The sequence below is a fragment of the Chelonoidis abingdonii genome, chromosome 5 (genome assembly GCF_003597395.2).
Source record: "Chelonoidis abingdonii isolate Lonesome George chromosome 5, CheloAbing_2.0, whole genome shotgun sequence".
In the NCBI taxonomy this organism is placed as follows: domain Eukaryota; kingdom Metazoa; phylum Chordata; order Testudines; family Testudinidae; genus Chelonoidis; species Chelonoidis abingdonii.
This window is the reverse complement of record NC_133773.1, coordinates 82734794-82759630: the sequence shown is the minus strand read 5'-3', so window position 1 is coordinate 82759630 and position 24837 is coordinate 82734794. Positions and strand designations below refer to the sequence as shown.

Below are 24837 nucleotides of genomic sequence, written 5' to 3'. Positions count from 1 at the left end.
TAAATAACTACCAGCTTCCGAAAACAGTATTTGCTCTACGACATCAAAATATCCACTGCAGTTTTTTCTCTAAAAGTCTATTGTGACTCTTGTGGTAGGAGGCTTCAGCTGGCAACAGGCATTTATGAATGTCGCTGCCAGTTGCGAGTTTCTCAGACAAACATTGTGTTCTTGCTTGTTGCCCTTTTGTGCAGTGGTGTGATTCCAGACTCTCCTGCCATTGGCCTGCCCTACCTCCCCTGAATGGCTTGTCTGCTAGTTACCTTTAGCCTAGTGGGCAGGAGCTCTAGGGCTCAGCATGTGACTAATGGCCTGAGAGACCTTGGCTGAGAGGAAAGCACCAGCTGAGCTGACAGCAACACTCCCCCTGCCCTCCCCTCTATTCCCCCCAGGTCTGTTCTTGCTGCAGTATGTTGTCAGTTAGTATTTGAAGGCAGAGACACACAGAGAAGGCTCTCCAGTGCTTTCTCCTGTACGTAAGCAGCAGATAAAATTCACTTCCTATGCTTATTTATATTGCCTCGCACTACTACATAAAACCTTGAAATGTCATTTTGTCCTGCTTTGTGTACAAAGATACACTGATGTTATGATGGGAAATGGGATGCCTCTAACATATCTGGTGGCTCTTCATAGGTCAGTTGTGACGACAACTAACTTCAATTAGCTATGGAAAGTTCAGCATAAAGGCTTATCTTGCTGGACTTGAAAGGTGGAAAAATTCTCCTGTTGCTGTGCTACCATGGCATTATGGTGCTTTGCCACTAACATTCTGGTATTCTAAGGCATAATGTTCAAATGTAGGCAAAAAACAAAGTGAGTGCTGCAACCTCTGGCTTCTTGACATAACCCCCAGGTTAGATTCCTAATGTTGCTGAAGCAGTCTTACAGCATAACTACAAAATAGTTAATTATTTCATATGTGCCAAAGGCATAGTCTACTATAAACGCTCCTTTTGAGAGGTAAAGTAGCAGTTTGGTTAAAATGCAGCACATGCCAAGAATTGGTTTAGAATTAGGATATTTTAAAGCTCTGATCCATCCACTTTTATTTAATAAACCGGATCTCTTATTGTCCAGAACTGTTATTGGATTGACTAATAGTTGCTTACCTGAAATTAGTGATTTGGTGCTGAGAGGTATTGTTCAGTAACTGAAATTATAAGACAGTGTATATCCCTTCCTGTTGGGAGGGGGCAAGTGAAAAGGAATTATCATATTATGTAAAAGTATTTTTCATATCAACAGCCGCCAGCATAAGGAACAACTGCAACCAACCACGATGCAAGCACATGAGTTGTTTAGACATCTGCGAATGCCAGAACTTGATGATTTCAGACAGTATATACGCAGTCTTCCAACAAACACATTGATGGGGTTTGGTGCATTTGCAGCTCTTACAACATACTGGTATGCAACAAGACCCAAAGCTCTGAAACCACCGTGCGACCTAGCCATGCAGTCTGTGGAAGTAGAGGTAAGTGTGTTTCTGTCTAGCCATGCCTGTAGCGGGCAGCTTTAAAACCTGGGGGTACTTACAGGGGGAAGGATGACTAACCTCTGTGTGGAGTATCTACCTGGAATGTGCTCTCTTCCTGCATGGGGTTGAAGGAAACTTTTTTACACAAAGCAATTTCTTTAGGCTTCTGAATTCTTTCCTCTCTTAGTAGAATATCTGGAGTTCCTTGATGTTAATTGATATTAGGCTTCATTCTAAAATATTTCCCTAATATTTTGGCTTAATGATGAGCACAAAAGCTCTGTCAGAGAACAGATAAACATGAAACCATTTTTCTTCCTTAACAACCTGGTTAAGCTGATGTCCATCTAAATAACTAGTGTTCTTGGTCAGTAGGATTCAGTTGCAATAGGTCTCTTCTCCAGGTTAGTACTACGTAAGTATATAGACCAAACACTTGACTATTCCTGCTGTTGCAGTTAGCTTTTTACTGGCTTTCAGCAAATGGCAGACTAGTCATCTTACATCATTTTCTAAGTGTTAAAACTATCTATTTTTTTTCTTAAGTTGATCAGTATTAAAAGGTGTTCTGGGCTTCTTGGCAAGACTATCCGATATTGGTGTGCCCTTAAAGGTCTGAATTAACTGTCAGATGTACCTTTTTATGTGTGCACAAGTCAGCAACCTGTTAAAACATTTTTCTGGATTTTGTTCTGTGGTGCTAGATAATGCATGCTATTGGCAAGGGGCAGGAGTACTAGCAAACTGTCCTAGCTCAGTATTGCTTTCTTAATAATGGATAAAGATTCTTGTCCACAATTCAGGTGTGGACAAAAATATCAGACTGGGTTAACTAGTTAAACTTCAGCATTTGGTATGCATCAACTGAGTATGTGGATAGAATTGTTTAAGCAGTGGCTATAACGGGGGGGCGGGGGGCTTTCTATAGCTGAGCTAAGAAGACTTTAGGACAGAGGTGGCAATTAGCATTCAAGAAGGATATTTCCAGTGGCCTCTCCTCAATCTTGGTTATAGTCTTCAGTCCCAGGATCTGCTGGGGGGAGGTTGCTGGTGAGCTGTAGGGTTACACTAGTGGTAGTTCCTCCTTCCTTTTCTCTTATAGGGAAAAACTCAGGATTCAACTACCAGAATAGTGAAGAGTTAGTGAATCTGAACTTCCCTTGATAGCCAAGAGACAGTCAATTACTGTTGAACTGTAAAAACACTCAAAATATATTAACAGCAAATGCTAAGTCTCCTATTCTAACTTACTTGTCTGTCCATACATAACTAGTCATTGTGTACTAGATGAAGTTGACCTATGAATACTAACATGGAATCCTGTTAATACTAGTTACCTTTAACTTCTTAAGCTTCATAAAACTGAAGTAAGAGCAGAACCAGTAACTAAACTAATGTGTAAAGTTACTAAAACAAGAATTTACTTGCTGTAAAAGTTGTAAGAGCCAACTTCAGCCATACAGTCAGCCCGAAAGATGGTAATCTTGTCTGCAATATTTCTGGGTGTGTGTGTGGTTTTTTTTTGTTTTTTTTTTTTAAATCATCCTCTTGGATTTTGTTGGCTGGCTTCTCCATTCAAAAGGAACTACAATGGCCCAGTAAAAGTAACAAAACAAGTCTTTATGTTCTAGAGAAGCTTCAAGAGCATGAATTAAAAACAAGAACCATTTTCTACTGGTAGGTATCTCTAATGAACCCATTACACTGGTATGAAACTAGTAGTAGGTACTCCATACTGGGAGTAGTCGTCAAAGCAGGAGTATTAATGTACTTTGTCAGTGAAGTAACTTCACAATTTAACTTAGTGGTTAAACAATGTTTGTCACAAGTAGCAAAATCCCACCAGCTGCTTTCAGATGGCTTTCAGCACCAGTTAAAGGTGGCTGTCATGACTGAGCTCTAAAAGCTGGAACTGGAAGAAGTGGTGTAGAGCAGCAGCTCGCAACCTTTCCAGACTACTGTACCCCTTTCAGGAGTCTGATTTTTGTCTTGCATACCTCCAAGTTTTCACACTTAAAGACCACTTACAAAATCAGACATAAAAATATAAATGTCACAGCACACACTACTGAGAAATTGCTCATCTCATTTTTACCATATAGTCAACTAGAATATAAATATTGTACTTTTCAGTGCATAGTTATGTAGAGCAGTATAAACAAGTCATTGTATGAAATTTTTAGTTTGTACTGACTTTGCTAGTGCATTTTATGTAGCCTGTTGTAAAAGTAGGCAAATATCTAGATGAGTTGATGTACCTGCCCAGAAGACCTCTGCATACCCACAGGGGTACATATACCACTGGTGTAGAGCGGTGGCATGCAGCAAGCTGTTTGAGTAGTTGAGCAAGGAATCAATGTCTCACAGGACTAGCAGTCAGAACCCATACAACTGGAAAACTCCCATCCTTTAGGGATTTTAATTGTCACTGGTTCCTTGGACAAACAAGACCCTGTTGACAGTAGTCTGGAACTTAATAAAGCAAGTCCTAGACCATGGACAAGTACATAAAATGCAGTCTCTGATCAGCTTTCTTATTGCTTCTCAAGGATAATGTAAATTGGTTCCTATCTCAAATGGATTCTATAGTTGGAATCATGAGTCCATAATATTATAACCCTTTAAACAACCCCAGTATAGGAACAACTGAGATCTGTATTATACTAACTAATGCCAGACTTGGTGGATCACAGATAAGGTAGGACTACACTGGAATCACTCAGTAAAACTTAATCTAACAAATTACAGTAGTGAGTGAAAAGTCATTTTGGAGGACTCATTAGAAACCTACAAAACTTGTGAATTGCCAAGTAAACTGTACAAGTCAATATTCTTAATTTTATCCAAAACACCTTGGCACAATACCACAAGACTAGAGTGTTATAGTCAAGTAGATGATGATGATGATAGGGAACTGTCTTAGAAGTTAATTCCAAGTATTCTGTAATAAAGTTTGTGCAACTAGCATTCGAGTAATAGTAATATGAGATTTCAGCTGAGAAAGGGGCACAGTTAGCAGTTTTGTGGACCACTTGGTTTCTGGATTAGTGAGGTGAAGTTCTAGAATGCATATTTTAAAACTTGTACATTAATAGTGACCTCTAGAGTTTTATAACTGAAACTTTCAACGGTTGGGGTGTGGTTTGGGTTTTTTTGGGGGGGGAACCCCAAGTAATCATAATACATAGCACAGTCATTGCCTTAATGTCACTTAACCTAAATTCTGATTTTATAAAAAACCCAGACAAAACTAATCTTATTCAGTCTAGCCTGAAAATCGAGAGTTTACATGCATTTCTTGCACAGGTATTCTGCCTCTAAAGAACAATCAGTGTAATTCTAGGTATTACAAGAACTATTCACAAGTAGTTTGAGTGGTGAAGTTGCCAAATTCTAGTACTAGAGCTAAAAACCCACATTCTGCTCTGCCTTTTTAAGGAAGGACACTGACCCTCTGATGGCTGGTTTCACTTTAGAAAGATATCATTGCTATTACTCCTTTCCAGCTAGGCCCCCAGCAATCATATAGGCATTACTGTCAAAGCTTGTCCATGACACTCTGATCCTATTTGCAATACAGAAATCTTATAACACTTAAGTCACACTTTAAGAATAGCTGAATGTAAAGTGTTTTGTAAAATTCCATAGGCATGTAGCTAGCATGATACTGCGCTATCCTGGCTGTAACTTTCTCTGGAGCATTATCCAGTGATAACCACATCCTAACTGTGCATGTATCTGCAGGGACACTTGAAACTGCCTAGTCAAACCTAGACTGACCTTTTACCCATATTGAAGGATATCCGATAGGGTGACCAGATGTCCTGACTTTATAGGGACAGTTCTGATATTTGAGGCTTTGTCTTATATAGGCGCCTATTACCCCCCTACCCTCTGTCCCGATTTTTCATACTTGCTGTCTGGTCAGCCTAATATCTGAAGAATCATAGCTGTCAATTTGATAGCCACATGCCTTGCCCAAGTAACTATGTGTAGAACTCCACATTAAAATCTGAATGCCCAAACACTGAGGACAGGGAAGGAAAGGAATCTCTTCAAAATGACAATGCGGATTATGCTAACTAGTAGCTTTCTCTCCAGGCCTCAAACTGTTTGTGGTAAATTCTCAAATGGCTGCATTTAGAATGCAAGTTATGTCAAGGGCCTCATTTGGAAATTATGGACAGGTGCTTTCTCTAGCACTTTTTTATAAATCCTGATAAACCTTAGGCCATGCTAGTGACCTCTAGTGTCTCTAAAGATGTCTGACTCCATAACTCTTCCAGTTGTTGTATGGCCCATACAACGCATGCAACATGTGAGAGCTCAACAGGCTATATTTCTGGACGACCTCTTCATGGTTGCTAGGTGCATTGCAAGGATTGCCACTTGCTCTAATGGCTTTTCAAGGATGTAGCTGCACCCAAGAGGATCTTTTGGAGGATTGTTTTTCTTTTATCAGTGAAAAGACACAAGGATAGCTCACTGCCAATAAACTACACCGCTACCCCCAATATAATGCAACCTGATAGAACACTAATTCAGATATAACGCAGTAAAGCAGTGCTTGGGGGGCAGGGGGGTGGGGCTGTGCACTGCGGTGAATCAAAGCAAGTTCGATATAACAGTTTCACCTATAATGCGGTAAGATTTCTGATCCGCAGGCAGTCCTGTTTTTCTAGATCAGGTGGAGGGGAGCAGGGGGCAGAAATCAGATGAAGGGTGGTCCAGCCTTGAAGGACTTCAGGGCAAACATTTTAAATGCAGATGTTTAACTTTAAGGGTCTCAAGGGAGTTGTGTGCTCAAACTGAGCTGTTAACGTGCCTACCTATAGATTGTCAAAGTTGTACAACTAGTTTGAAATTTACTTAAGTACATCCTGGACAGTTGAAATCACAACTGCTGCTGAGAATCACCTGCCACTGTGCTTCCCTCTTCAGCAAACTGAAGGTGAACAGTTCCTTGGGTCTTGAGGATGCAAACTCAAGCATTTCTTGGTGTAGATACAATCTTGTGTTGTGGTGGCGATGCTAATCATAAATACAACTCTAAAAAAATCCACTAGTTTGTTTCCTGTTGACTAAAGTGAGAGCATATCTCTTGCTGTGTCAAATGACAAATCTTGATCTATGGATGAACTCAAAAGTATGAGTGGATCCTGTAGGTACTCAGTAAGGGCACACATGTCTAGGGGCCACGTAGTACCACTTCACCTGTGAGTCAGTACTCTAAATGCCTGTGTCTTAAACAGAATAGAAACCAATGCTTTGACTTCACGACATGGCACTTTCAGGCCTTAAAACTTTCACTGCATATCATTACAGTGAGTACTTCCCAAACACTGAGTGCAGTTGGCCATTCTGCAGGATTTTATCTCCCCATCTTGTATTTGCACTATACTAAGATTGCTACAGTTAATCTGAGGGTTTGTCTACAGCCAGCTAGTTTGCAGCAAGCTGGGGTGTGAATCTACACCACGCTAGCCAGCCATGGACTGCCTCTGTGAACCCTGCTGACATGCCTTAACAGTTCATTGGGAGTAGCTCAAACTTCAGCCATGGACTGCCTGGAGTAGATCAAAGTTTGAGCTACTCCGAATGAACTGTTAAGGCATGTCAGCAGGGTACACAGAGGCAGTCCATGGCTGGCTAGCATGGTGTAGATTCACACCCCAGCTTGCTGCAAACTAGCTGGGTAGACCAGATTTAAGATGAAAGATTTGGGCCTAAATGGACTTCAGGAATATAACCTTTAGAACTCTTGCTTAGCTTCTAGTTCATCTTAGTTCAAATCCATGTTCCACGAATAATTTGTAGCAGACTGATTAGGTAACACAGGACTTTCCACTGGGTTCCATGAAGCAAATTTGGCTCTTGTGTTTGGAATAGGAGCGTGCACAAATTCATGAGTCCTATTTTCTGTGTCTGAAGCCTATTGCATAAGCTATTCAGTTCCTAAAACTAGAAACTGTGCAATAGCTGAAAAGAGAGCTTTAAAGTTTTCAGTGAACCTGAATAAGAGTCTCTAGTACACAGTGCTCCATTTGAAATGGAATATAGTACAGTGAACAGCCTTGTTTTCCTTTCTTCTGTACAAGCATATTTTAGTGATGTGTACTTGTTGTGGAGTAAGTAAAGGGCTTAAGTGTATGCCAATATGCTTCTGAACCTAGGCACTATAGGAATACTAAGTGTCTAGAATAACTTTATTCTTCAAATACTTGTTCTCAGTCTAACAGTGAAGGAGTATCACTGAAATAGTGCCTTGAACATGCAGAGTTTGACTTAAACCAGTGTAACTTGTTCTGCCATTAAAACTCTCCTTGACGAACTGCTAGTAAAGTATGTCTAATATTGTATTTTCCTCTTCCTTTAACTGCCAAAGTGTACATAATTAGGTAATTGACTGTCTCCCAGAGTTAGATTTGAGAATACCATAGACCATGAAGAGCCTAGACTAACATGCAAACAATTCCATGTGTAGTAGTCCAAATGCAATGTACACCACAAAGGGACTGATTCAACTAGTCCAAAATTAGGTTAGGCAATAAAGCCTAGGTGTCAGCTCTGAACACTGCTGCTGTTTAAGAAGAGCTTACATTAAATCTTGTGCTTAGCTAACTAAACTGGTGGCTTTCAGATTTTTTTTTTCTGGCAACCCAGTTGAAGAAAATTGATGCCCGCGACTCAACAGAGCTGGGGCAGAGGGGTTTGGGGTGTGGGAGGGGCTCAAGACTGAGGCAGAGGGTTGGGCTGCAGGAGTGAGGGGTTTGAGGCTCCCCCCCCGCACTCCAGGTTGGGGAAGGGATTGGGGTTTAGGAGGGGGTCAGGGCTGTGGGCTGGGGATGCAGGCTCTGGAGTGGGGCTGGGGATGAAGGGTATGGGGGCTCTGGGTTTGGGGAGGCTCAGGGCTGGGGCAGGGGATTGGAGTGTGGGGTTGGGGCTCTGGAAGCAGCCAGCAGCAGGTCCAGCTCCTAGGCATAGGCATGCAAGTGGCTCTGCTGCTCTCCCACAGGCACCACCCCCTCCCAGCTCTAGTAACTGGCAAATGAGAGTAGAGTCAGTGCTCAGGTTGGGGATGGTGCATGGAGCTCCATGGCCCACCGCCTAGGAGCCAGACCTGCAGCTGGCCACTTCTGGGGTGCAGTGTCAGAACAGGTAGAGTCCAGCCTGCCTTAGCCGGGCAGAACCACCAACAGGATTTTTAATGGCCTGGTCAGTGGTACTGACCACAGCTGCTGTGACCCAGTGCCTTCCACTCCACAACCCAGTACCGGGTTGTGACCAGCAGTCTTAAAGCCACTGAACTTGACTATCTTTACTAATAGCTTGGTAGTTGGAGACTTTCAGATAGAGATGAACTGCACAGTTGGTGAGAGCAACATGCATAATTCTCATATGTAAAACTTGAATTACTTAAATAGGCATTCTCAATCAATAAAAATACTCTAGATTCATTCTACTGCTAAAAAACCCTAGAGAATAAGCTATGAACTTGAACTCTCAAGTTAATTGCTAGCTTCTACTCTTGGCAAATGCTAGCATGCTTGAAAAAAGGAGGCTTCCTAAATTCCAAGGTATGTTAGTGGCCTATTAAAAACTAGACCAGAAAACTGGTTCTGAGTGCCTTAAAAAGAGTGTAAAAACCAAAACTTGTGGATGCTGGAATAGGGTTAAATAACTTGTATCTTGTGTGCACAGCTTACTTCCTGCTCTGGTTGGTTGGCTCTTGTGACCTAATAATACTGACTTCATTGAAGTACTACTGAGGGATCTCCGCAAATAAAACTTCTCTTTAGAGTTGACCTGTTAAACAGTGTTATAAAATAGGTGGATGCAAGTTTGCTTACAAAAGCAAACAAGATCTCAAACTTTAAATTGATTGACTCTTTGCTCAAGTGCCTCTAGAGGGGAGAAGGCTAGAAGAACTAGCTTTTCTAAATGGTGTACTTCACTGTGCGTGTGTGTGTGTGTGTGTGTGTGTGTGTGTGTGAAATATTAGGCTCTTAAAGAACAAATGTGCCATGGCCAAATTCTGCCCCTTCATGCACCTATGCTACCTCAATCTTGCTGTTACTTTTAATGATGGGACTCGTGAGAAGATCTTTCTGGATTTCATAACTTGCCCATCTCTTTTGAAGCTATTTTTGGTCACAAACTAGCCACCAGTATCTTTGTCATTCCTATCTTTCAATGTCATTAGGTTCCCTAGCTTTAAATATAAATATAAATAAATAAATATATCTTTTTTTTTTTAGGGTGGTGAGCATGCTCGAAGATCATGCCTGCTTAATAGTGATGAGCTGTTAACATATTACTACGATGATGTGAGAACAGCCTATGAAATCTTCCAAAGAGGTTTGGAGGTGTCAAGTAAGTTTATAAAATAGTTCTTGACAGCGAAGAGACAAACTTGTAGGGTTTGAGACAGTTGAAGCTGCAGGATAAGATGTTATCCTGTTCGGTAAACAAATAATGCTCTAGCATAGTAGGAGGGCAAAGATAATGTTTCAGAACTCTGGGAAGCAAAACCAACTGGGGATCTGATGTGAAGCAGGGCTGTGCAACCTAGGGTGCACTCTGTTCAGTGTACACTCCCCAAACAGGAACAAATGTGGATTTGGCTTCTATAGATGGCCTCTGGTAGTTCCCAGTGGACGATAGTCTCTAAAACCTAATCCTGACAGGAGACTAGCTGAACTAAACAGCTAAGGTATCAAATAATTGAAAGGGAGAGAACAGTTTTATAGCCTGAACAAAACTAGAATAACTGCCACATGATTTTTTTCTTCTTGCCCGAAGATAATGGTCCCTGTTTGGGTGTTAGAAAACCAGATCAGCCATATGAATGGATCTCTTATAAAGAGGTAAGCAGCCACTCTAGTTCTTGATCTTAAAACAAGCTGGGTTTTCCCCCCTAGTATGACTAATAGTCTAATATCAACAACATATGAAATCTTGTAACTCTGCAGCTGTTTCAAGTAGTATCTCAAATTTATGCTGCCCTGACTCTGACCCTGCAAAAAATATTGCAAGGAGATAATTTCTAGCAATGCCACTCTAAGAAGGCCCTGCACTCTAGGGACAAGAGCTAATATAAAAGGGAAATGGGGTGAAAAGCATTTCACAGGAGCTTGTGCATTTTAGCACTATAAATCTGAGCATAAACAGTCCCAGATACACTGTGTGGGGGTGTACCTCAAACAACTCCACAACCTTTCAGATCCATCTTAAATTAATCACTTCAAGACTGCTCCTGAGAGCTCTATTCCATAGCTCTGACCTATTCAAAAGGAAGCATCTTCCAGATGCTGCTTAGACAGCCTTTTTACCAGTCCATCTAGCTCAGTGGTTTTCAACCAGTTTACCATTGGGGGGCCACATATGCAGCTCTGTGTGTGGCTGTAGCCCACACAATATTTACTACCTGTATGGCCCTGAGGATGTTGCATGGGCTACAGCAGTGTGCTGATTAGACTGCAAGCAGCCCACTGGTTTAGAACTATTTGGTCTAGCTGTTGCAAATACATGATTAATTCCACACTGGGAAAACCCTGGATTTAAACTTTAAAACTAGAGTGAGGCTCTCCAGAAAAAACAGATACGTAGTAATGTTGGGGGAAATGTGCAGAATGTAGGTAGCAGATATGCCAGTAAGCACATCATTTCTGCCTAACTGCTCTAGGTGTCAAGAGCTGGGGACTAGCCTTAATGTAAAGCTTTTCAAACAGCAGTTTTAAAACTATAGTCTGAAATTAGTTGCATCATCTTAAGGTTAGAACTATGAGAGGTGCCTTGCCTCTCCAGGTGATGCTTTTATTGGGCTCTAAAGTTGTGATAAGGCTTCCCTAGAGTGTACTGTTGCCTCTCAAAATCTTCCTAGATGCTAGAATTTTCAGTTGGAGGAAGCTGTCTCCTTTTCAGGAAAGATGAGCCCATCAAAGTCCTCCCTTTAACGTACATCTTCACTGTATAGGATGGTGACTCTCACATGGTGTATACTTGCTTGTGTAGCATTCTGAATCTAGCTTAAAGGGCCAGGATGGTGAGTCCAACTTTAGATCTACCAATAGAGAGTTGGCTGTAGGCATGACACTAGAACAAGAAACTCAGAAAGCTGTTCCTTAAAGCAGTTTATCAGGGAAACCCAGTTTCAAGAACTGGAGAAGGATATTTGTATCATTCAATACCCATCTGAATAGTGAACTAGATGGATGACAGTCACTCTCCGTGACTGAATCAAGCAAAACTTAGAAGTTTAAATCATTCCAGTATTGCATCCCTTAGGTGGACTGCAGATATGCAGAGTTCAGCTTCAGTCATATCAGCCTGAGAGCTCCCAAGAATAGTGTCTTGAAGTGATAACTGTTAACAGCTATGCTATGCTCTACAGTCCAACTGGAGAAGATTGACTGATGGCTATTGTAAGACCTCTCACTTAAGTCATGGAAACATCCAAAAATAAAAGGCCCACTAGACTCTCTCCTTCCTGCACTTTAAATCCCAATACCCAGTGTAAGATCAACAGATTGAGGTGTGGTGTACTGAGGAGTTTGCTGTTAACCTTAGTTGGCTTTCTGTTTCAGGTGTCAGAGAGAGCAGAGTATGTGGGTTCAGCACTACTTCACAGAGGCTACAAGCCAGCTCCAGACCAGTACATAGGAATCTTTGCACAAAACAGACCAGAGGTAACTATCTGAAGGGCATGCTAGGGACAAAGGTAAACTTAAAAGAAACTGACCCATTCAGGTTCTGAAATTATTGGACAATGTACCCGTCTCCTAGTAAGAGAAATGCATTGGGGGTAGAGGAGTGCTATCATGTACACCTACAATTATACATTTGGCAGCTATAACTAGGAAACCAAGCTTAGCATCTAGTGTGTAGTAGTTATTGCTTCCTTGTGACAGACCCATTGGCACAGATTCTTACCAGAGGCACGGGGGTAATTACAAAAGATGTAGGGAATCCCAGCAGAATTACTCACCTCACCCTTTTCCACTAAACACTCCAGACTTCAGAGAGGAGACTTATCCCTCATATCACAAAGTTTGCTAGTTTGTTACCCAGTTTTAGAGGGCATCTCATTTTGACTGTGGATTAATAATTAAAATGCTTAGAAATCTGTGTAGTATGGCGTATATAAAACTAAGCTGTACTTGTGCTTGCTAGTATCATGAAAATGACTTCAGCAATTTCCCAGAGATGCTAACCACTCATAGGCAAACACTAAATTCTGTGACACACACTCAAGTGTCTGTTCATGCTGCAGTACCATGGATTACAACCTTACCAAATGCCTGACACTTCTGTGTAGAATCTGCTCTATTCTATTAAATGCAGTGTCTTGGACCTTACCTTCAAATGAGCTGGAGGTGAGCCCACAATCCTTTCCCAAAGGATAGTATGTTCAACTGGTAGATATGGTATGAAGGTTTCAAGACTTCTAAACATGGAACACTTCTAGTGTCTCTGAGACAATATTTAAGGCTGTTTTAAAACTTGGGGAATGCTTTTCTCTTGTTTTCTCCCCACCCCCTGGTGCTTTCCTGTAGGCTTTATGGATAGCCACATAGCCACAATTTCACCCCCTAAGACTAAGGAAAAAAGGCTAGGACATCTCCAACCTAATAAAACAAGATTAATAAATAAAAACATGATTGGTTTCTACAAACTCACTGGTTCTAGTCTTCTGGATTCTCCTAGAATAGGAGATGGAATGGGCAGAGAAGGAGCCAGAATTGTGGTCTCTTGGTATAGTGCTTATCACTAGCAGACCTTCTTTGAGTATAAGTAAAGAATGGTCAAACTGGAGCACCCTTGCAGCGTGACTTCTTTTGACTAATCACCTTGAGTAATGTATGTCTACTTGGGCTACAGCTGCACTGTTTGCAGTATAGATGTACCCAAGCTAGCCTTTAGCTTGGGGGTTGGCAAACTCTAGCCCATGGGTTGGATCCAGCCTGCGGGATTGCCACCCCTGTGGTGCTGCGGGCCCCACGCTGTTCCTGGAAGCAGCCAGCACACAATGGGAGCTTTGGGGGAGGTACCTATAGGGGAGGGCAGCATGCAGAGCCTCTGATGCACTGTGCCACCTCTTCTCCCCCCCTACCCTGGGGCCGCAGAGATGTGGTGCTGGCTGCTTCTGGGAGAGGCGCAGGGCCTGGGCAGGCAGGGATCCTGTCTTAGCCCCACTGCATGCTGCTGCCACCCCAGAGCTGCTCCAGGTAATTGGTGTCCAGCCGGAGCCTGCACCTTCCCTGAGCCCCTTGCTGCAGCCATCCCACACCCTGAGGCCCTCATTCACCCTGCACATTTTCCCATTCCCCAACCCCTTACTCTGAGCCCCTTCCTGCACACTGCACCCCCTCCCACACTCCTTCTGCACCCCAACCCCTGCCTCAGCCCTACATTGATGGCCTTGCATTCAATTTCTCCACCCAGATGTGGTCCTCAGGCCAAAAAGTTTGCCCACCCGTGCTTTAGCTAGCTGGGGTACCAGAGCAGTAAATGAAGATCACCGCACTTCTCTGCCTCTTAGTACCTCCTGATGTCATTGGAGAAGTCAGATGCAAGGCCTACCTTGGAGCCATGTAACTTGGTCCCTGAGGGGTGGTTGTGTTGGGTTTGTTTGTTTAAATTAGGTCATCAGTGAGACGGAAAAGGTTCACTTAAGCCAGCAATTTTAAATATTTTCCAAATCACACAGTTCCCTCAAACCTCTCCCATCCAATTTTTAGGAAGCTGGCTGGCCTTTGAGTCAAATGTCCTCAAAACATTACCAGTTTATGGGAATACACAATATAAAATCCCTAATAAATAACTAGAGGGAAAAACCCTTACTCAAACTGAGTGTACTGCCAGTGAATGAGTTTTTATTATAGATTTCATCTGCACTGCTTGTCTGTTAACTTAAAACAGCTGTTTTTATGCTTGCAAAACTAGAGGGGAAAAACCCTTACTCAAACTGAGTGTATTGCCAGTGAATGAGTTTTTTGTTGTAGATTTCATCTCCACTGCTTCTCAACTTAAGATGTTTTTATGCTTGCAAACTACTGTCATCTCCCTATTTTGCAACTTTTAGTCAGACAGTTTTTTCAGAGTATAAATTCTCTCAATAGAAACTTAAAGCTTACCGACTTGAAATCTTTTGAAATAGAACACTTTAGCCTGTATGGGCATATAGACAAAATATCCTCCTCCTCATGTTCAGAGAAAAGAACTGGTGTCAGGACTCAAGGTTATAATTGAAGATCCGTCTAAATCTAGGATGTGATGGGGAAACTTTCTCCACCATTATCTTGCTGTAACACACAGGTGCTTGAATTCTGCTAGTGCAGGAGTATTTGGTACAGTGGATTTCAAGGTGGTGTTGCAACAGGCACCTGGTAACATAGCAACTAAAACAGAGGCTACTTTCAGAAAACTTAACAGTTGGTATAAAAGATTGTAATACTCAGTCCAAAAATATTCAGGTGCTGTTATCAGGATGGCTTGATAGTCTTACGAGCCAATCTAGCAGGCAGGCCTGAACACTGTCTCTGTGAACAACTTGAGGTCAACTGTCAGGAGTTTTTATACTGAACTTTATAAAAAGCACACTTTTGGAACATGAGCATGGAGAGGTGATACCGCTTACTTATAACATGCACGCCTTCAAAAACCAAAAAACCCAAATTGTCATGGTTGGTGGCTGGTTCAGCCTGTAAATGAGTACTATTAGTATAGGAAATGTATAGCTTTCCTGGACCAAGTTAACAAACATAACAGAGGCTTGAGATTTAGCAACCTTTGTAGCATATTTAATACAGAACAAAACGTTAGAGGATTAACCAATTTAATGTTACACATAGTACCACTTGTTCAGGCAACCAAGTAACTGGCTGAGTTCCTCTGAAAAGTGTTTTCCCCAATATTTTTGCTATAGTAAAAGCTTAGAGCCTTTTAGGATTATGGATCCAGTTTGATTTTTAAAGATGTCTGCTGCTTTCACCACTAACTGGAATTGGTGAACATTGAGTATTTTTCAACATCTAGTCTCACAATATTGTAGAATTTTTGACAAAACTCAAAGTACCAGGAAGGAAGACTTGAATTGTCTGTTTCTAGGCACACAGAAAAGCCAGGGAGACTTTCATCCAGGGCTGGCGCTATCGTTTAGGCAGCCTAGGCAATTGCCTAGGGTGCCAGGATTATTCGGGGGGGGCGGCATTTTGCTGGGAGGCGGCAAGCAGCTCCGGTTGACCTGCCGCAGTCATGTCTGCAGAGGGTCCGCTGCTCACGCAGCTCCGGTGGAGCTGCTGCAGTCATGCCTGCGGCAGCTCCACTAGAGCCACAGGATCAGCGCGGGGGTCTGCGAAATGGCCGTGTGCCTAGGGCGTGAGAAACCCTAGCGCCGGTCCTGCTTTCATCTCATGGTAGTCACAAATCCTAGAATTTGGCATAGCTACGTGGGTATTGCATATAACTGGTTCTCTTTAGTGAACAACTTTCACTGTCCTAATTTTTTTAGACATCCTCTGAATGCACAACAAGGATGCTTTAGGATCTCACTTACCTAAATTACTTGGCATAAGTTTGTAATAGCTTGTGTGATTGGGATATGTAACAAATTATCCAGTGAACTTCCTAATTCAACTTGCAGTCGTGTCTGTCTGAGTGCCTGTGGAGAGCTCCTCACCAAGCAAAGGGCATATATCTAGCTTTGCATATATTACAGAACGGCTCCTTACAGACTAAGGATTTTCTGCCCATTTGGATTTTACTTATGGAAGTGATGCATGTGATCTCAGTCTCCAAAGTAGAAGACCCCTTCTTTTCAAGAGGGAAAGGTGACCATATGGTATTTGAGTTATTAGTTTTGTCTGAAGTGTACCACCATCTATGGATGCATCAGTTTACCAGACATATCAGACTGCACCAACTGGCACTGAGTGACAAGCACTGGCACTTGAAGCACTTCAGTGATGGCTCATACAGAGGGGTGCTGTGCCAGGGATTGAAGTTAATCTAATAAAGGCACTGAATGAGTGAGTGGAAATAGCTGTGCTCCCACCTATAAAGCACACTCCCATGAACAGGTAGAATCAAAAAGAAGAAACTGGAGGGAGACAAGGAGAAGCTAGCTAGTAGAAAGACTTGTGTGTGGTGGTTTTTTTTTTCTCTTCTCTCAGGGGGCAAGGTGTGTGTGTGTGTTCAATCTGCTTGAGAACTACTGGTAGGCCAGCTTGCTTGTTGGTCTCTAAAACCTAGCTACCTACACTGTGCATTCCTGGGTAAACAAATGACAGTTAAAAGAACAAGCAACTCTTGGTAGGCAAATCTCCAAACACTGAAGATTTCCTTATTTGAATGCTAATATCAGGTTCTCTCAGTTCAGGAGTCTTAGCATTCTGCTGTTTTGGACTAGTAAACTCAAATTGATTTGTGCTTTTCTTTCTACACAGTGGGTTCTCATTGAACAGGGATGCTACACCTACTCCATGGTGGTGGTGCCACTTTATGATACATTGGGAGCTGACGCAATCAGTTATATTGTGAACAAAGGTATGACTCTCTTTCAGTAGTTCAGCAGCTAAACATCAGATGACAGGCTTGACTGGTAAAAATGATTGTTGCCTTATTCAGAATAACCCTCTGATATGAACCTGTCTGGATCAGGCCTAATAATTAGATAAGTCAAACTTTTACTAATAGCACTCTTCTCCTAATTCAGCTGATGTAGGACTGGTTTTCTGTGACAAATCTGACAAGGCCAAGCTTCTGCTGGATAATGTGGAAAGGGGAGAAACTCCAGTCCTCAACACCATTGTTATCATGGACTCCTTTGATAGTGATCTTGTAGAACGTGGGAAGAAGTGTGGGGTTGAAATTCTCAGCTTGAGAGAATTGGAGGTAAGCACTGAAGTCTTCCCCTACTTCACTCTACAACTATGGGTATAGAGGGGATACTGGGTGGAAACAGTAAAGTGCCCTGGAGGGGTGGGGGAGTTGGGGAGTCAGCAGAGTAATTCATTCTGTTCAGGTGGCTGGTTGCAAAATCTTGATCTTTGACCAAGAGAGTGAAGGGTAAATGTTTGATGTCTATTTACACAGGACAGGACACCCTTTTTAGAAGTAAACAATTAACTAGTAGTGTTTCACAATGCTTAAATGAGTCTACAAAATATTTTCCAAGGTGGATACAAAAATTAGTGAAATTTGGTTCAAGGGTAACACTAAAATCTAACTCTTACCATTAATATTTACAGCTAGAGGAGCTATCTAAACAATTCTGTTACCCCTTTATCTTAGTCAGATTTCATAAAGTACCAGCTGCAATAAAACTCAAATGTTGGTGGGTTTATATACAGAATAACTCTTTGTATTGATCTGGTTCAGTGCACATAGTCATGGACTGGGTGTCCCTGACCAGTTTGGTACTCAGACACCAACACTGCCATTTTCTAGCTGGAACCTTAAATTAAGTCTTACTGCCTCTGCTAGTAAATGGACAAGGTACAGCTGTCGTACATGTCTCTGTGGTCAAGAAAATCTAGTACAACCTCATTCTGAAGAATGCTAATATGGGGAGGGAGGAGCAGGTGTCTGTAGATTCATCAGTTTAGTAGTTCTGAATCTAAGGCAATGGTGAATAAAAACAAATTATCTACTACAGAGGGAATGAGAAGGAGTGCCAGTTTTTCTAAACTGTTTCTGGCTCAGTGATTTGGAAACTTAACATGAAGCTGTCTTGCTGGATTTTATACCACTTATACTGGCCCCACAAAACAATGGCAGTGGCCTGAAGTGGAACACTGGCCTTCTAGGAGTACCATTATCTGGAAGCCCATGAAATATTCAAAAGGTGTATAACAGTCATTCTGCTTCAGGCTGCCATAATGAGCTTTGATTGAGGCAGTATAATGTCAAAGTACAGAATTGGGGGATAGGCTTGCAGTTTGCATCCTTCAACCAAAAAATTTCATGGCTCATAGGCTCACTTGTGACACTTCATTTGAACAGACCATCTAGTCAGTAAAATGGACAGTTTTCAGATGTGGAATTTGAGAGAAGTGCACATCTTTCCATGGAAAGCTATAGAATTTTAAATTTAACCAGGCTTCGATTGGGAAATTGAAGACAAGACTCACTTATATCTAACTCCCAAGTGATACGTTTGATCCTCAGTTAGTGAGGTACACTCCTGAATTTCACTGAACCAAAATCTTTGCTGCAGTTAGACTGCTGGGAAAAAGCATCCTCCTTTTGGTGAAAGGTGTACAGATAACAAAACAGTGGAGGTCATTACCAAGGAACAGCTACTTGCATGTCTTTGGAGGTGAGGGGGTAAAGCTTTTTTTTTCTTGCTTAGGTATAGTGAACTTTCATGGCATCAAGAATATTGCAGAATACCTAGTTCTTAGTGGTGAAACTGGTATAATTCTGAGAAGGTTTGAACTAGACTTGTCCAAAACCCAAAGAAGAACCTTGGATACTAAAGCCAGTCTTTTGCTTAAGGACTAGTGCAATTCCAATGCTTTAAAAATATTTTTATTTTAGAGTGGATTGTTGATGGCTTGTAACACTCAGAATAAGCTGCTTCTATGAAAGCCTAACTATCCTAGGGCAGTAACTCCTAGACTGCCCTTCTGCTCACTTGAAGGAGGAAAAAAAGTCGTTGTCCTCAGTGGGAGCTGCTGTGTACAGAGTGCTTATTTAATAGTAATAAAAAAGTGGCTTGCAACTTGAAGTGCACAATACCTTGGAAAGTAGCCAAAGTCTGACCTGCATTTGCCCAGTTAATGGGAAAATATTCAGTCCTCACGGCATATAAGATGACTATTAGAATGTATCTATTGAGACTTAATCCTGAAGATTATAAAATACAATCGGCATAGTCTCCTGGGCCTTCCCAGGAATAAGTAATAAAGTGCCACCAGAAGTTTAGTACTACATCTAGCATCAATGCAAAAAAAAACAAAACAAAACAGTGAAGAGGCTGTCTACACTGCACTTTTAACAATAAACACCCTTCTTGACAGTGTTTTTGTTGGCGGGAGATGTGCTCCTGCCCCTTGACAGAGCTCCTGCCCCTTGTTGGGGGTGGCTTTGTTTTTCGGCAGGAGAACTGTCTCCTGCCTACAAAGAGCAGCTGTGCTGCATGCCTTACAGTGGCAAGGTTTTAGCAGCACAACTTTGCTTCTGTAAGCTATGTCTGCATAGCCTAAGCCTTTAATTCAGGGTGGGGACAGTAACAAGGAAATGTTCAGTGTTTGTTTTCTTATACTTTGAGGTAAAGACCATGATGTAACTGACACACAGAATTATTTCAGGTTTAAGACTTAATCTTTTGACAAATTGAAATGTTTTATATCGGTTCTTTAACTGTCTTTTCTAATTAGGATTAAAACACTTAGTCTTGAAACCTTTAAGCTGACTAACAAATATGCTTGGCTTTTAGCCATTACCTTTACTACTGGTCAGAAAGGAAAACTTCAGGCTCTACTTAAACATTCCAACATCTAGAAAAAGTTGTCAGCCTCTTTAGCCACAAGGTCAGACAAATATCAAATGACAAGAGGCCACAATCAAAATAGGTGGTGCAGATTGTAAGCCCTACTCTGTGCCCATTGTGGTGCAAAGGGAGAAGAAACCACCTGCAAGCTCCCTTCCTAAACTCTGGAGTAGGGAGCATGGGGGGGATGGAGAAGAGTGGCTGGAGTGTGATCTAGCTGTCAGCTAGTGTAAATTGTAACAGTCCCCAAGCTGTTGTAACCTGGGCTATAGCTGAGAATCCAGGAGCTGAATACACCCCATCCCCTGGTTGCAATGAAGCTTTCTCTGCTTGGAGCTCCCTTAATGTGCAGCTCCTATCCTGCTCTCCCTAAAGTTCCTACAGTCTGAGTAATGAAGCAACTGGAGCATCTGCTCCATTACTGTTGGCAGGGAAGGAATGGCAGCTGGCAAGTGCTTTTGGCACTTGTGTAGGGAAACAGTGGGAGGCAGTTGGGGAAAGGTGCTCCCCACCTTCTTGTGACAGGCTGTCCCAAACATTGCCATTCAAAAGTCTTAAGGAGCATATTTCTAATTCATAAATGATAGTCGCTTCAACAGTAACTCTTGAAGTCCACAGCATGGGCACCATCATGATAGAATGATGAACTTGTCTTCAAGGTGGTATTGGCATGATATTGGATGCTAAAGTCTTCTGTAGCATCTGACAGTAGCACAATGATTAAGAAGTTAGTGCCCCATCTGCATTGATGAAGCATGTGAAATAAGTCTGTTTTGAAAACTAAGTGCAGAATTAATGATGACTTTACTTTTAAAGAATGTCATGATCTGGGTAAAGGTACTTTCTCTTGAAAATGTCAACAGTGGCTTCTGTTACACTAAAGGTTGACCATGCTGAATACACATGCCATGGTCCACTAGATTAGGAGTGTGAACTGGTTGCTATCACATTGAGAATGTAGGTGCCTATCTCCTCTGTCACATGTAAATCTTATTCCACAGATCATGGGTTACTTATCACTTCATAAAGAAGACACTAAATTTACAGCTGTGTTTTTGAAGGGGCATTTTCAGGTTACTGTTTGCATATATGCTGCACAAGCATATATGCATTTAAAGTTTTGATCATAAAGGAATAAATGTTAACAGAAGTAACCAGCTTGGTGTCTAAATGACAAATGTTATGAAATGGATAGTGATGGGGAAATATTTTAAAGCAAATGTGGTTATCCTACTCATGTCTGTCTCCTAAATTTTTAGGAGATGGGGAGAGCTCACAGACAAAAACCTGTGGTAAGTATCAAACTATCAAAGAGAACTGATATGCACTAGTTGTAATTTCAGTCTTTGGTGCCTTAGTTCGATCTAATGTGTCATCTCCTGTGGCTCAAAGTAAAATTGGTACTCTGATTTTGTCCTGCAAAATCTCTTTATACTGAACTGGCTTAATTTTTTTTTAAAAGCCTCCAAATCCAGAAGATCTAGCAATCATCTGTTTCACCAGTGGAACTACAGGTACACTTAATTATGCTGGACTTTCTATATTCTACTTTTATGGACAAAGATCATTCAGAAGGCTCCTTACCACATGCTCCATGTTTCTCCTGCTTCAGCATTTCACTTGTTACGGCAGAAAGTAGTAGATGGCAAACTTTCTTGGTTAGCCAATGGGAAATTGAAGTGTTTGACAGACAATTCCTGGAGACTAAAATGCACTTTCAGAAGTGAGGTATCAGGATTGGCTTGCTGCTAACACAGGATGAAGAGCTCTGTATAGTTCAAAAGCTTGTCTTCTTCAACAGAATACCTCACCCCCTCCTTGTTTGTCAAACAATGAGACTTGTATTAAGATAATCTGTAGGATTGAATTTAGAAGTTGACTTCAGTGTTAAACTTTGTTAAATTCTTTCTAAAATCCCTTCCTTCTGAGGATATTTAGTTACCAAACATGAAGATATTAAAGGCCTTCTGTCTTTCTTTAGTCCTCAAAACTATTTGAACAGAACAGGTGCTGTCTACCTTTGTAAACCCGTTAGCAATTTCTATCCCTTCATTAAGTTTTACTTAGTTCATACAATTAGCCTTTGTTTTAAGTGTTGTGCATCTATCCATTAAGCCCTTTCTAGACTTCCCTAGAGGTAAGTGATAAAGTGAATATTATCTCCACTTGATATTTTAATGCAGGGATAAGCAACTTATGGCACGCATGCCAACGGCAGCACATGAGCTGATTTTTCAGTGGCACTCACACTGCCAGGGTCCTGGCCATCGGTCCGGGGGGCTCTGCATATTAAATGTTAAATGAAACTTCTTAAACACTTTAAAAACCTTACTTTTACATACAACAATATATATTATAGACTTATAGAAAGACTTTCTAAAAACATTAATGTATTACTGGCATGCAAAACCTTAAATTAGAGTGAATAAATGAAGACTCGGCACACCACTTCTGAAAGGTTGCTGACCCCTGTTTTACTGTGTATAAACCATTCACAGTTGGATTTTAATGTTTGTTTTCCTCTTTAGGAAACCCCAAAGGAGCTATGATTACTCATCAAAATATAGTGAGCAATGCTTCAGCTTTTGTGAAAGCTACAGAGGTAAACTTAAAGACTAAGTCATTCAACATTTTCCAGTCTCTTAGGGCTTAGCCCATAAGAAGGAAAGCCTTTTCAGAAAGAAATGGTATTGAAAATATCTAACACGCTATTTCCCTAAGTTCTTTAGTCTCCTAAAGTCTGGCTGATAGTACTTGAACCCATCTTATCAAAACTTCACCAGTATAAGACAGCTGTTCTGAAATTGGCAACTCCACACACTGAATTCCTGAAGCTCTCGCTAATTGCTCTCCCATCCCCCAAAACCTTAAAATAAAATATCAAATCAGTCTCCATTGCTTAATCCATCAGTCTGTGGTTGATTTGGCAGCTTGGTATTTAGTAACTTCTAAGGCAAGAGACTGGTAAAGCTGCAAGATTTAGACTCAATCCAAAAATCTGGAAGCATAAATTTTTCTCATGTTCCCTCTGACCAATGGGTTCTCCACACCTACACTGATCTGTGTAGAAATTATTGCAGTGACTTAAACCTGTCAAGGTGAAGCAAAGTCCTTCTGGACATCTTGAAGCTAATTATACTAAGTCTGGGATAATAGTGCAAGTTGAGCAATTGACATACCCCTTCCCCATCTGAAGACTTGTCTCCATTTACAAAAATGACAGTCTAGTTTAGCTCCAGCTAAACACATGCGAGCTAATTCCAGTTCAAATGTTTTCCTAATGTAGAGGTGGGGGTAATGCTTTTTAGCTATTTGAGATGTAGCCTAGGCTCCTACCCTCTTTAGTAAAGACAGATCCTGAAAAAGGGTCAAATGAGGTGGTTTCCCATATTCCTTTTCTGTCCTGCAATACAACAGGCTATAAAACTAATTCCATTAAATTATGTAGTAGGTTTTTCCACTGGCTCTCTAGAGCAGATCATAAAATAGCTTTCTCTAATTTTCCAAGGCCAATTTGGAGACTACTGTGCCTCTGGCCCAATAAGTTAGAAACAGGATGGCTAAAGTTATTCTATGGTCTATACCCTTGGAGAAGCAAGTGCATGAGTCTGCAAGAAGCATAACTGTTCACACTTGCGGTTGGGCGCAGTCTGACTAAAGCCTAAATTTGCTGATTAGAAAAGCAAGCAGTTTTAGGATCATGCAAATATAGATGTAATCCAATGAACACAACCTTGGAACTTAGAAATATTAACTTAGCAAAATAATGAACCAGGGTTCGGGACTTTTGGGGGGGGGAGGGAACTCACCCTCAGACAGTTTTTCAGAAGTGCTCTTAATTCACACTGATCCTTTTGAAGTCGGTGATTGATTTAGTTTCAACACTGAGCACTCATGAAAAATCCCATCTTGAGGTTTTGGAGATTCATAACTGTCTCATTTCACCTTGATGTGGATGGTAACTTAGATGTGCAGCAGCTGGTAGCTGGCCTCCAAAACTTGTCCAGGAATGACTTTTTCCTCTGTCCTGCAGTCTGCCAATTGGAGACAGCAAGCCTTCGTGCAAACCTGCTCAAGCTATTCATAATGCAGAAGAAAGGTGGTGGGGGTTTCTCTGAGAGGACTCTTAGAATTAGAGAAATGTTGGGCTGGAAGGGACCTTGAGTGGTCATCTGGGTCCCTACTCCCCATGCTGAGTCAGTATACCTAGATGAAATTCTTAAATCACCAATGACAAGGATTCTGCAACCACCCTTTGTAACCTATTCTAGTACTTAGCTAGCCTTTATAGCTAGATTAAATATTAGAAAAAACTAAGTCTCCCTTGCTGCAGATTAAACTTACTACTTGTCGTACCTTCAGTGGACATAGAGAACAATTGATCACAGTTCTCTTGATAACATATTTGAAACTTGTTGGGTTCCCTGTTGGTGTTTAAGACTAAATGTAATCATAACTCTACACTGAAACCCCTACATTCATTAGATGGAAGTAACTAGTCAACCTGGAACAGACAGTTAACTAGTTAGTGAGGCAACTTAAATTGCAGGTGACTTTGTTTTTGTCTTGAAATAGCAAAGTAGTGACTCTAATCAATAAGATGGTGTTTGCCTTTGATCAAACATGCTAATGCTTAAGTGCAAAACATTTGAGGGGGAGGTGGGGGGGGTTGCAGAAACATAACAGTAAATCTGTTTGTATATCATGATAAAATGTTTTATTAAGTCTTCACCTCCAGTCTGCAAGTAAGAACCCTGTCTTGGGTTGATGAGAATAGACAACTGTTGTAGGCAATACACTGCTGAACCGTGGTGGCTTGTGCACTACTGTTGACTCAGTTGTTCTCAACCCAGGGGTAGAT

General features: G+C 41.4%; 1 protein-coding gene across 3 annotated transcripts in view; it reads left to right on the top strand.

The window, feature by feature from the left end:
- The window catches only part of ACSL1 (acyl-CoA synthetase long chain family member 1), a 57354-nt gene that overhangs the window by 12755 nt on the left and 19762 nt on the right, over window positions 1–24837 (top strand). For all 3 annotated transcript variants that reach the window (XM_032800383.2, XM_032800382.2, XM_075066403.1), the window contains exons 2-10: window positions 1249–1477; window positions 9739–9853; window positions 10283–10347; window positions 12067–12168; window positions 16927–17026; window positions 17196–17374; window positions 21236–21268; window positions 21439–21490; window positions 22505–22578. In XM_032800383.2, the coding sequence (XP_032656274.1) occupies window positions 1283–1477; window positions 9739–9853; window positions 10283–10347; window positions 12067–12168; window positions 16927–17026; window positions 17196–17374; window positions 21236–21268; window positions 21439–21490; window positions 22505–22578 (915 nt within the window). In that variant the 5' untranslated portion in view covers window positions 1249–1282. The remainder of the gene's footprint in view (window positions 1–1248; window positions 1478–9738; window positions 9854–10282; window positions 10348–12066; window positions 12169–16926; window positions 17027–17195; window positions 17375–21235; window positions 21269–21438; window positions 21491–22504; window positions 22579–24837) is intronic.